General features: G+C 40.6%; 1 protein-coding gene across 2 annotated transcripts in view; it reads left to right on the forward strand.

The window, feature by feature from the left end:
- The window catches only part of Hnrnpm (heterogeneous nuclear ribonucleoprotein M), a 62645-nt gene that overhangs the window by 31790 nt on the left and 17932 nt on the right, over positions 1–12923 (forward strand). The window contains exons 4-12 of one of the 2 annotated variants that reach the window (XM_036171188.1): positions 870–922; positions 1820–1827; positions 1916–2009; positions 5415–5453; positions 5571–5606; positions 6533–6686; positions 7355–7404; positions 9263–9323; positions 12633–12734. In XM_036171188.1, coding sequence (XP_036027081.1) covers positions 870–922; positions 1820–1827; positions 1916–2009; positions 5415–5453; positions 5571–5606; positions 6533–6686; positions 7355–7404; positions 9263–9323; positions 12633–12734 — 597 coding nt within the window. Of the gene's footprint in view, positions 1–869; positions 923–1819; positions 1828–1915; positions 2010–5414; positions 5607–6532; positions 6687–7354; positions 7405–9262; positions 9324–12632; positions 12735–12923 lie in introns of both variants that reach the window. The other variant, XM_036171189.1, reaches the window with a different exon arrangement.

Genomic DNA, 12923 nt, shown 5'->3' on the forward strand with positions numbered 1-12923 from the left:
GGCAATCCAAACCTTGGGGGAAATCTGCAGAAATTTTGGAAATCATTGCTATTTTTCCCTTTGCATGTAGCTTAGAATCATTGTACTGTGTTTAACTATCTTGTTGCAAACTGAGCCCCAAACTTGAATTTGTACCCTCTTATGGGCTTTTTAGAAAATGGTAAGAATAAGGCCTGATGCTGTTCAGACTTAACAATTGTATAGTCAATATTCTTCTCCAAACTGGTGCCTTGGACTGTGTGTAGAATTCAGCTATAGAATTTGTGAGGCTCAGTACCAAAAAAAATGACGGTGCTCTTGTTAAAATATTAGAAATTTCAGTATGGTGTTTAAAACCTAAAGAAGCACAGGGCTTTGTTACACCGTTTGCACCCACAAAGCTGGCCCTGAGGTTGTGTCTATATTCCTTTTGGTTTATGTATAGGCACATTCTTGTATTTGTGGCAGTGTGAGGTCAGTTCATTGGCGTTGTGATGTATGTGCTGTTTATCTGACTTCACCAGTAAGAGTATATCTGTAAAACTCTTCTTCCTTCCCCTGAAAGTAAGAATTGCAGAATTCTTTCCTGTAGATTTGGATTGCCTCTAGTCATGAGTGAGCATTACAGATAGGGAAATTGATAATGGAAATCTGTGGAAGTAGCGTGTTTGTGGTGGGAGGAAAATCAAGGACATATTGTTAATGAGTTTTCACCTATTTTACTGCACACCTGTAATGCCTAGTTTGGTGGTTTGGAGAATATGGAGTGTTTCTGGGCTTTCTTATAAGGCAGAGGCTCCATACAGGGTTGCTGATGATTGTTCTAAATTCCCATTGTTTTCTTGGCTTTTCTCCCTTGGTTTATGTGTCGTCTGGAAACTGATTTGTAGTTGGTGAGGTAACATACGTGGAGCTCTTAATGGACGCTGAAGGAAAGTCAAGGGTAAGTGTCTGAGAGAATTTCTTCTGTGGATTTACTACATGAAAATGTAACTGTATGGTGGCGTGGACTCGAATGAAATCAGGAAGGCAGTGAGTGCTCATGTTACTGTAGCCATGTTTGATTTTGCCAACATTCTAGTAGGGTGGGAGGGGGCTTGCAAACAGGAGTCCCGCTTTTCCAAATGGCTGGCCAAAGAGCTTTCTGGTATTCTGTTTGGATGCCCAATTTGGATAACTGGGGACCATTAGCAGCATTGTCTCTTTGTTTAACAGGAATTGGCTGTGTGTGAATTATGCATGGAATTTTAGTGGTGGTATAATTAAAGTAAAAGTGTGTTCTTGTTTAGAAAATGTTATTCTTGGTTGTTTGCTGATTTGAAAGTTGTGTGAACCAAAGATTCTGAAAAGTAGCCTTTGTGCCAGTAAATTGTAAACTGCACATTACAAACCTGAACATTCAAAATTGGCCTAGTTTAATGAGAATATAAACTACTTTCTGTCGTGCTTAGAATAATCTAAAGGACGAACTTAGTTTATGGAAAGGTTGGATTTAGTAGGAGTATGGTAAAGATTGATTGAGTACAGAGGGAAGCAGATCAAAAGTTTGTGTGATTTCTTGGAGAAATTGATTTAGGTCTGCTCATTATAACTTAGCAGCTTTAGTGTAGTGCTGGTAATGTGTAGGAAAAGGAGATTAAGGAGCCTCTAGCTTTTTACAAGGAAGGCTAGGTCATGCACTTCTGTCAGCTTCCCCTTAGAAGGATTAATTTTTAAAATCCTGACCTTTGCTACGTAAATCATACCTTGAATTTGTTCATAACTGTCATTGATATTTACTGTTCTGTTTTTGTTTTCTTTTTCCCCCTTGCTCTTCTGACTGGTCTGTGGCCTTTCAAAGGGATGCGCGTAAGTATTACCTACTTACACTTACTGGCATTTGAATTTTCCAAGTTGTAGCTCTGGTTTTATTTATTTGCTTTTGACTCTTTTATAGTGTTGTTGAATTCAAGATGGAAGAGAGCATGAAAAAAGCTGCTGAAGTTTTAAACAAGCATAGTCTGAGTGGAAGACCACTGAAAGTCAAAGAAGTGAGCTCTTTTTTTTTCCTCCTCCCTTTGGTGTTGATGATGGAACCTAGGGCCTTATACATACTAAGAAAACAATCTGCCACTGAATTGCATTCCCCAGCTCAAAAGTAAGGTATAGTTGTTTGGTGAAGATAAGAATGGTCCTTAACTAAAATGTATTGAGTAGACCAACCTGTTGTTTTGGTTTATTTGGTTCTTTGTTCTTTTAAGACAGGCCCTGTAGTGAATGAAGACTGGCCTTGAACTCTTGATCTTCCTGCCTTTGTTTCCTAACTGCTGGGATAACTGCCACATACTCAATTGAATTGTTTTAATTGAAGATAGTGACAGGCTTCAACAACCACTTCTACAGGAACTTTGTAATTTTAAAAAGCCTCTGCTTTTTAAAATTGGAATTGTTTAAAGAGAGTCTCCTCCTCCTCCTCCTCTTCTGATTTATTTATTCATTCATTCATTCATTCATTCATTCATTTATTTATTTTGTGTGTAGCATGTGTGACTACAGGTCAGAAGAGGGCACCAGATCTCATTACAGATGGTTGTGAGCCACCATGTGGTTGGTGGGAATTGAACTCAGGACCTCTGGAAGAGCAGTCAGTGCTCTTAACCTCTGAGCCATCTCTCCAGCCCTAAAGAGAGTCTTTATATCCACCAATCTGAATGCTGTTCTTGGCCCATCTTTGTTTTTAGTTTGGTTGTTGTGTTGTTTTTTGAGACAGAATCTTGCTACGGAGCTTTGATTGGTCTCAAACCTTGGGATCCTTCTGTCTCAGCCTAAGTGCTGTGATTGAAGTGATGTGTCACACTGTGTATGTGATGTATACACAGGTATTCACAGGTATTCGTGCTATTGTGTAGTTAGATTTTTCCTGCGTGGCCCACAGTCAGGACAAATCTCTCTCACCTGCCAGGCCCAGAGACGCTCAGAACCAACCAAGTAAACACACAAAAAACTTACATTGTTTAGAAACTGTATGACCATGGCAGGCTTTTTTGTTATCTACTTCTTTTATCTTAAATTAACCCATTTTTATTAATCTATACTTTGCCACATGGCTCGTGGCTTACCATTACTTTACATCTTCCTTGTCATGGCAGTGGCTGGCAGTATCTCCACCCAGCCTTCTGCTTCCCAACCCAGCCTTCTGCTTCCCACAATTTTCCTCCTCCTTGTCCCGTCTACCCTATCCTTCCTGCCTGGCTACTGGCCAATCAGCACTTTATCTTAACCAATCAGAGCAACACATTTGACATACAGAACATCCCACAGCACTACTGGTAAATGTTGGATGTCTTCTCTATCACTCTCCACCTTAGTTTTTGAGATAGGTATTTTTACTGAACTCGGGGCTCACTGTTGAAGCTAGACTGGCAGGCCAGTGAACTCTGGAGATCTTCCTGTTTCCCAGTCTCTTAAACACTGCAATTTCAGGGGGCTGGAGAGATGGCTCAGCAGTTAAGAGCACTGACTGCTTTTCCAGAGGTCCTGAGTTCAATTCCCGGCAACCACATGGTAGCTCACAACCATCTCTAATGGGATTTGATGCCCTCTTCTGGCATAAAGGTGTACATGAAGGTAGAATGCTCATATACATAAAATAATTAAAACAAAACACTGCAATTATAAACATGCTCCAGTACCCCAGCTTTTAGCCAGGTGGCTGAGGATCTGAACTCAGGTACTAAGGCTTGCTCACTTTGCCACCTAACCATCTCCTTATCCTTCTTTTAATTTTGTAAAATGAATTTATTACTCATCTTTATTAAATCCAAACCAAGTTTCTTTTGTTTGTTGGTTTTGTGGTGCCAGATTGAATCCAGGGTTTTTTGCATGCTACATAAGTATTCGGTCACTGAACTGTGTTCCTGACCTCCGGAACATTTTTATAAGAGATGTTGTTTTCTTACTACTACTGCCAATATTATTTACCTCCTTGATTTTGTGTGTTGGGGGAGGGGTGGTGTTAGGTGTCTGAGAAGATTTCTTTGTTGTGTAGCCCAGGTTAGCTTTTAACTCAGGATCATCTGTCTTACCTGCCTGAGTGCTGAGATTAAAGGCAGGTGCCACCCTTCTTGACCTTTTCTTTTTTGGAAGGAAGACAACTTATTTGGGACTTAAAGGAAAGCATAGTGGGGTGTAAGTCATTTCTTATGTGTTTCTGGTAATTTGATGAGGCAAAGTTCAAGAATTATGTCAGGCTGGAAAGATGGTTCAGTGGTTAGGAAGGAGCATTTGCTGCTTTTCCAGAGACAGTCTGCGTTTGATTTCTAGAACCCAAGTGTGGATGCTTACAACCACCTGTGTAACTCCAGCTTCAAGGAATCTGATGCCTCTTCTGGCTTCTCTTGGCATGTCCACACACATGTGCCATATACTCCTATAAGGACACACATATATAAATAAGATAAATAAATGAGATAATCATGTCAGCATCAGATTTCCATAATTTTGTTTAGGTGCCAATACACTGCATTGACTATACCAGGGTGCCAGCACCTCATACCCCTGAGGGTTTTTTGTTGTTGTGGGTCGTCCCCCCCATTGTAACTTGGTTATAGAACTGGTTTCAAACTTTTTGAAAAACCATTGAGTTTTGCACAAATTACACTAGTTAGTAAGACTCACCCATACCATGCCTGAAGGTCTTGTTTCAATCTGGAATTTTCAGCTCAGATCAGCCAATCCTTTCATTCTGCCTACTTTTTCATTTTAGTTAAATTAATTGTTTTCAGCTTTTGATTTTTATGTTGTTTCTGAACTGTTGCTCTTCCTAGAACTCTTCTAGTGGTTTATTTCATCCTGCTAATAATTTGAGAAATGCCTTTTGTACAGTCTATTGGTCTCTGTAGGGTTTTGTTTGTTTGTTTGTTTGTTTGTTTGCTTGTTTTGTTCTTAATTCAGTATTGGAAATCAGCGTGCCTGGTATATACTGTGCCACTTGGTGCATACATACTCTGGTACTACTAAGTTGTGTCCTCTGACTTTAAGAAGACAGATTTACTCAGTACACTGCCCTGGGCATCAGACTGGACTGTAACATAGAGTCCCACCTAAAGTTTTTTACCTTTCTATTTTGAGACAAGGATTCCTTAGCTGCCTTAGACTGGCTTTGAGTTGGATCTGTAGCTCAGAGCAGGCCTTGAACTGCTTTAGCAATCCTGAGTATTGAAGTTACAGACCTTCACCACCACCATTATCATGCTTTACTGAGAGCCCTTTTAAATTTTTATTTTTTAAATTATTGTTGCTGGGGGTTGCAGTTGTGAATACTATGCAAACACTCTTGTCAGTGAGCTGTACCCCAGCAGAAGAGAGCCTCTGCAGTGTTGAAGGCAGAAGTTCCACTAGTCTCTGCAGGCCTACTGTAACCCACTTCTGGCTGTAACACTTTGTGCTTCTTTCAGGATCCTGATGGTGAACATGCCAGGAGAGCAATGCAAAAGGTGATGGCTACGACTGGTGGGATGGGTATGGGACCAGGTGGCCCAGGAATGATTAATATCCCACCCAGTATCCTAAATAATCCTAACATCCCAAATGAGATTATCCATGCATTACAGGCTGGAAGACTTGGAAGCACAGTATTTGTAGCAAATGTAAGTAAATGGGAATGTTCTTTAAAATAGAAAAACAGGGAGGGATAGAAATAATGTGAAAACAGTATTCATGCTTAATTTAAATTAAAATAGAAAAATAGACAACTTTTTAGACTGATCTTGTCCCTGTTGTACAAATAATTTAAAGTAGGCTTAAGATAGCTTTTTATTTTAAAGTAGGCCTTTGGTTGGGCTTTGTTCTCTGTGACCACTGACTGCATTTGTTGCTTCAGAATTGACCTTGGTCCTACTGGGGTCTTCTTTACTGAGGTTTTCAGATGTTTACAAAAGCAGTAGCTGGGTTTGCATCTTTATTGGGGTTTATTTACTGTAGTTTTGATACAGGGCAAGAGTAAACAGACAGTTTATGTGTCTGGAGTGAATGATGATATCTTTGTCTTCTGCGAGGACAATACAAAAACAAAGTGGGTTCAGGAGTGTTATTACCAAGACTTAAAATGGAGGATGACTTTTTCTTTCTTTTTTTTTCTTTTTAATTAATTTGTTTTTTGTTTATTTGGTTTGGTTGGTGGGGGGTGGGCGGTTAGAGACAGGGCTTCTTTGTGTATCCCTGGCTGTTCTGGAACTCTCCCTATAGACCAGGCTGGCACCTGCCTCTGCCTCCTGAGTCCTGAGGTTTAAAGTATGTGCCACTCACTGCCTGGCTGACTTTTTTTTTTTTTTTTAAAGTGTGAGGGTGCAGGGGGGATGTTAATAAGTAAATGTGAGGAGACTTAAGCTGTCTCATTTAAGAAGAGAGATAGTAAATAGAGTTAAGGTCAGGCTCTGCAATTGTACTGAAAAAATTCTACTAAAGTTGATTTTCTTATGAAGTCAGCCAAAGCAAGTCTTGTTAAATGGTAAAAATGTGTCTTTTTTTCCACAAGAGGTTTACCTTGAGGTTTTTACCCTCTTCTTTCACCTAGCTGGATTATAAAGTTGGCTGGAAGAAACTGAAGGAAGTATTTAGTATGGCTGGTGTGGTGGTCCGAGCAGACATTCTGGAAGATAAAGATGGGAAAAGTCGTGGAATAGGCACTGTGACTTTTGAACAATCCATTGAAGCTGTGCAAGCTATATGTATCCTTCTGTGGGAGTTAAGCTCATGGCAAACAGTGGCCACAGCACTGTTGGCATTAATAGTCCTAAGTATATTATAATAATAAAGTAGAAATAATTGTGTTGTCGCTGTGACTAGACTGAATAAATTACAGAATCTGAAATTTTTCTGGAGTGGAAGACAGATGGATACAGGTTGTGGTTGCATCATAGGCATATGCTATGAATGGTCTTTTCTGGTGTTTTGTTTTCAGAGGAGTTTAGGAAATGGATCACTTAGGAGAACTGGGGCTTTTAATTTTTTTTATAATGCCCTTATGGATCCTCTGTCTCGTGAGTAGACATGGTTTGAAGAGGCCCCCATCTCTTTGCCCTACCTAAGCTTACATCTTTTTAAAATCATAATAAAGGATGACTATAGGAATTAAACTCGGGAGACTGTTCCTGGGTCCCTTACCCAGAAAACATTATACTTCAGAAATGGTAGGACTCTTGGCCTGTTGAAAACCGCTGTAACTACGTACCAGAAGGATTTTGTAGTGTAAGATCACAAATAAAGCTTTATAGCTCAAAAGAATTGAAATTGCTTATGAATTCACAGAGAGGACTGGTGGCTGTGGAGTTATTCCCTTTTTTAATCATTTTATCTTGCATGCAGTTGTTAGAAATAGCCTTAATTATAATACCAGCTATGTTTAATGGCCAGCTGCTGTTTGATAGACCAATGCATGTCAAAATGGTGAGTTACTAGGATCACTTTCTTCATAATATGTTCAAATAAGTTAGCAAAAATGTAGAATTACTAAAACTATACATCTATCCCTTAAACTAAACCTACATGTCATTGTTTAGTAGACTGTAGAGTGATGAGCACCTTTGCTCATGCATGTCTTGTCTGTAGATTTCTGTCTGGTTCACTGTTAACTGCTACGTTCAGGAAGACTGTTGAGTGTCCTGCTTGAGCAAGTGATCAGTTACAAAGAATCCTTTGCATAGAGCTCCAGTTTTCAAAGTATTACCTACAGTGTTTGGTTAGTATTACATCTGTAGTGAACAAGTATTTGATTTAGACAGCTTTTAAAGGTCTTTGGAAGTTCAGTTTTAATAAACAATAGCCCTGCTATAGCGTTGCCAAAGATAATAGAAACAGTACTGGGAGATGTCGAGGGCAGTCTGGTTAGAATTCAAATTCAGGAATAAAAGGAGCTATAAATTCTCTTTATTTCAAACAGTTTAATTCTTTGACTAGCTAATGTATTCATGGGCCTCAAATACATGTGTGAACCTCACTGGTACTTCTTGCTTAGGTCCTGCCTCACCCACAAAATAATTCAAATTTTTTGTTGTTGTTTGTAGCATGAATCTTAAAAAGGTCTTATTAATAAAATCAAACCTGGGCTGGAGAGATGGCTCGGGTTAAGAGCACTGACTGCTCTTCTGAGTTCAATTCCCAGCAACCACATGGTGGCTCACAACCATCTGTAATGAGATCTGGTGCCCTCTTCTGGCCTGCAGTCATACATGCTGAATACATTATAAATAAATATTAAAAATAAGTTAATAAAATCAAACCTTAGGCCAGTTATTGGGGTGAACGCTGGATGATCAGAGAAACTGAACAAGCCACAGCTTCCTCATCTTGCCAATTCCTCAGCTGACTCCTTTTTCCTCAGACTGGAAGCCTCTTGAGTCCTTATCCAAATGAATCTCAGCTGAGCTGTTGCTCCAAAGCCTAAAAGCTTAACCAGCCAAATGCTTCTAGTTTCTGGTCTTCATGCCTTAGATATCTTTCTGCTTTCTGCCATCACTTCCTGAGATTAAAGGCTCACTTCTTGGGATTAAAGGGGTGTGTCACCATACCTGGCAGTTTCCAATGTGTCCTTGAACTCAAAGAGATCCAAAGGGATTTCTGCCTCTGGAATGCTAGCATTAAAGGTGTGAGTGCCACCATTTTCTAGCTTCTGTATCTAGTGACTGTTCTATTCTCTGACCCCAGATAAACTTATTAGGGTGCACAATATTTTGGGGAACACAATACCACCACTGTTGTTATTGTTTTTGGTTTTTGGTTTTCGAGACAGGTTTTTCTCTGTGTAGTTTTGGTACCTGTCCTGGATCTCACTTTGTAGACCAGGCTGGCCTTGAACTCACTTAAAGGCCTGCACCACCACCACCCAGCCTACAAATGTGTTTTTATCCTTCCTGTTGGCACAGAAGATTAAAAGATGTTCCCATATGCCTCTTTATATTGATATACCTATTCTATGTCATAGTTTATATTTAACTGGTTGTCTGATTTGTGACATGGCCTTTACACATGATGCTATACCTCTGGGCTACATCTCCAAACCTGAATCTCTGTTGTTATTGTCTTTTGTTTTTGTGACCGTTTCATGTAACTCAGACTGGCCAGGAACTTTCTGTATATCCAAAGCTGGCCTTAAATTCCTGATCCTTCTGCTTAAGCCTCTCAGGTGCTAGGATTACAGGTGTGCAGCACAGCACCTGGCTTCTAACTGGTTGTTGAGGTAATTGCTTCTATCTTTTGCTGGTGCTGCAATAGATATTGAGATCTTTTCCAATTTTTTTTCCTCCAGGATGAGAGGGCCTTACCAAAGGGAGACTTTTTCCCTCCTGAACGACCACAGCAACTTCCCCGTAAGTATTTGAATTATACTAAATAGGAAACCATTAGTTATATTTACACTTGTGAAAAGTTAGCCTGAGGGTTCTCTTGATTAGTTTGTCCTGTCACCCACCCTCACCCCACACAGGGTTGTACTATGTAGCCCTTTTGTTTGCCTCTGCTTCCCAAGTGCTGGGATTAATAGTGTGCACGGCTATGCATGTCTTGACCAGTCTTTTCTGTAGATTTTTCAGGGTAAGAAATGAGTAGAGAAATTCACAACTTGAATTTTTGGTACTGGTGCTGGTTCAGATTGATTCTTACAAGTTGTCCTCTGACTTTTGGTTGTGCACCAAGGGATGCATGCTGTCTGTCTGTGGTGGTCTGAATGACCCTCAATGATAAATTTGAATGTTTGGTTCCTAGTTAGAGGTACTGTATGGGAAGGATTAGGAGATGTGGCCTTTTGAAGAAAATATGTCACTGGAGCAGCCTTTAAGGTTTCAAAGGCCCACAACATTCCTAGTTAGCTTTCTGCTTGTAAACATGTGAGCACTTAACTACTTCTGTAGCACCATGTCTGCCTTCCTGCTGCCATACTCTGTGCTGTGCTGGTCATAGAGTCTAACCTCCTGGAATCATGAGGCTCCAAATTAAATGCTTTCTTGGTCCTGGTGTCTTATCATGGGGATAGGAAAAGTAGCTAAAATACTGTCTTACTACTATGTCTTACACATACAATTTCATTCATTCCTTTGTTAGTTTGTTTATAGGAAGGGCTCTTGGATTATACTGTGGCAAAGCAGGCTGCCCAGATGTAGAGGGCAAAATTGGTCACTGAAAATGTCTTGGGGTGGTTGGGCAAACAAATTGGAAAGGTAATGAATGCTAAGTTGCACTGGATTTTGCTGTATAGTTCCCCTTTCAGGTATGTTCCCAGGGTGAAAACTGTATGTCCGCACAAAGAAATTATATAGATGCTTATTGTAGCAGGACTCAGTATTCAAAAAGTCAAGCCAGGCTTGGAGGTACACACCTATTATTGGCACTCAGAATCTGAAGCCAGCATGGAAACACAGGTAGATCTTGTCTCAAAAGGGGAGGGGTGGGTATTACAAGTGATCCGTTAGCTTATGGATACGTAAAATCTGGCAGATTCAATTGAGTAATAGTACTTAATCAAAAGGAAAAGGAGGAAGAAAGGAAACTGCATATATCATGCAGTACAGATAAACCTTGATTTCAACTGTAGGCGTTGTCAGGAACAGGTGGATCTAAAAGGCAGCAAGTAGTTCAGTGGTTGCTGAGGAGTGACTGCTACCAGGGGTGAAGTTTTTTGGAGTGATGAAAAGGTTAATGAAATTGTGATGATTGCTAGCTTGAAAGAGAGCTGTGGCTTTAAGAATAGATTAGAACGTTAGGTGTAATGTTCAATGTTTGGGTGCATGGCTAGCAGTAAAAATTGCTCAGCACCCAAAAAGGATCAGGAAGATAGGAGATGGCTTGTCTGTTGAAAGGACCATATTTCCTTACTACCCATCTGCAAGCAGGCGATCACTTACCATGTTTGCTGTGATTCTTATTGATACTTATTCTAGAGGTAAAGGAGCACTAGACCCCAGGGATCCCATTATTCTGGTTCTTGGTCTCTTGACATGGTTGAAAGGATTGACCTCAGAGCTTTGAGTGCTTTAGAGTAGTAAGCCTTGGTGACTCCTTGGAGCTGTTGCCATGCAATTAAAAAACCTAGTTGTTAGCCAGCTTAAGTACCTAGAGCCTGTCATAGATTTTTGTTGTTTGTTACTTTGATTTTAGTGCCAGACTTTAGTGGCTGTTTCCAGATACCAGTCTGTATTTTTGTGTTCTTGTTTGAATTTGTGGAGCATAGCAGTGAGGATACGCTTTAGAATTTAGTAATTCTTGAGGTAGTGGCACAAATCTGCAATACCAGGACTCAGGGTAGAGGCAGGATGGTCTCAGGTTGGAGGCCAGCCTTGAAATGCATAGTGAGACCTTGTATCTAAAAGAAGGAGACAAAGGGGGGGGGGGTGAGGGCGAAAGGTTAGAATTTTTTTTTTTTTTTTTTTTTTTTTAAGAGCATAAAAATGGAGGGGGCTGGAGAGATGGCTCAGAGGTTAAGAGCACTAACTATTCTTCCAGAGGTCCTGAGTTCAATTCTCAGCAACCACATGATGGCTCACAACCATCTGTGATGAGATCTGGCGCCCTCTTCTGGTCTGCAGTCATACATGCTGTATACATAATAAATAAATTTTTTAAAATTTTTTAAAAAAGGAATAAAAATGGAGTCGGGGTAGGGTCAGGCATTGTGCATAGCTCTAATCCCAATATTCAGAAAGCAGAGGCATATGGATCTTTGTGAGTTTTGAGGCCAGCCAGAGTTACATAGTGGGGCTATGTTAATTTTATTTATTTATTTTATTTATTTAGTGCACTTAATTTATTTCCTATATGTGTGTGTATGTACAAAGGCTTGTAGGTCAGAGGACAACTTGTAGGTACCAGCATTCTCCATTACCTAGGTTCTAAAGGTAGAACTCAAGTTGTCAGGCTTGGGAGTAAGTGCCTTTACCCCTGAGCCATCTTACCAGAATGTGAAATGACTTGTTAGCTGCCCTTATTGTTTTAAGCACATATTACATACTCCAGTCTGACTCTGAGCCAGGGATCGCACACATGCAGCCAGTGGCAGATAGCAGAGTGCCGCTGTGTCTGGAGCTGCCCTGGGGCACAGGGAGTGTGCTGGCTCTGCTAGAGTGCCACACATTTGTGAAGCTCTAGGTCCCCCCTCCCCAGAGGGGCAGAAATTTGCCTTACATGGGTGCCAGATATTACTGTAATTAACGAGGTGATTCCACATAATTTATCTGGTATTCAAGAGAGGTTTATTTCTGGGATAACTTTCAGCCAATAGGGGTTGGTTACAGGATGTGGGAAAGATGAGGCATCATCCAGCGGAGAACTCTGGCTTGGTGTCCCATCCAGCTTACAGGACCAGGAGGTATCCAGAAGGGCCAAATACATATGCACCTCAAGTCTAAGGGGCTTCTTCTTAGCTGTGCCCCAGGGCCAGGTCATAGGCAGGTGTGGCAGTTACCTGCTATCACTCTAGGGACAGTGTTTCAAGGTCAAAGCTGGAACAGCTACCCACTACAGTGTACCTTCATAAAGAGGGTATATAGGTGTTGAAGTCAAGTTAGACTCTGTGCTTGCTTGATCTAGGGATGAAGTGTGGCAGCTAGAGCATACCATTTGTCTTGCCTCTGGGGGTCACCATGTTTTGAGAAAGGGAATCCATACTCTTTATCTGCTTCTTCCAGATGGACTTGGTGGTATTGGCATGGGTTTAGGACCTGGAGGGCAGCCTATTGATGCCAACCACCTGAACAAAGGCATTGGAATGGGAAACCTAGGGCCTGCAGGTGAGAATTGTAGTGTGCTGTGCCTACACTGGGGATAACTGGGGAAATTCAGTTTATTAAAGTCCACTATTAGGGCAGTTGAATCTGATGTTTTTTAAATTGGATAAATGCAATTGGGACAAAAATCCCCTCTTCATCTCAGCCTCAATGTTCACAAAAGCAGTATTGTTTTTATTGAATTAAAAAAAT

This window comes from Onychomys torridus, chromosome 21 (genome assembly GCF_903995425.1).
Source record: "Onychomys torridus chromosome 21, mOncTor1.1, whole genome shotgun sequence".
Taxonomy (NCBI): domain Eukaryota; kingdom Metazoa; phylum Chordata; class Mammalia; order Rodentia; family Cricetidae; genus Onychomys; species Onychomys torridus.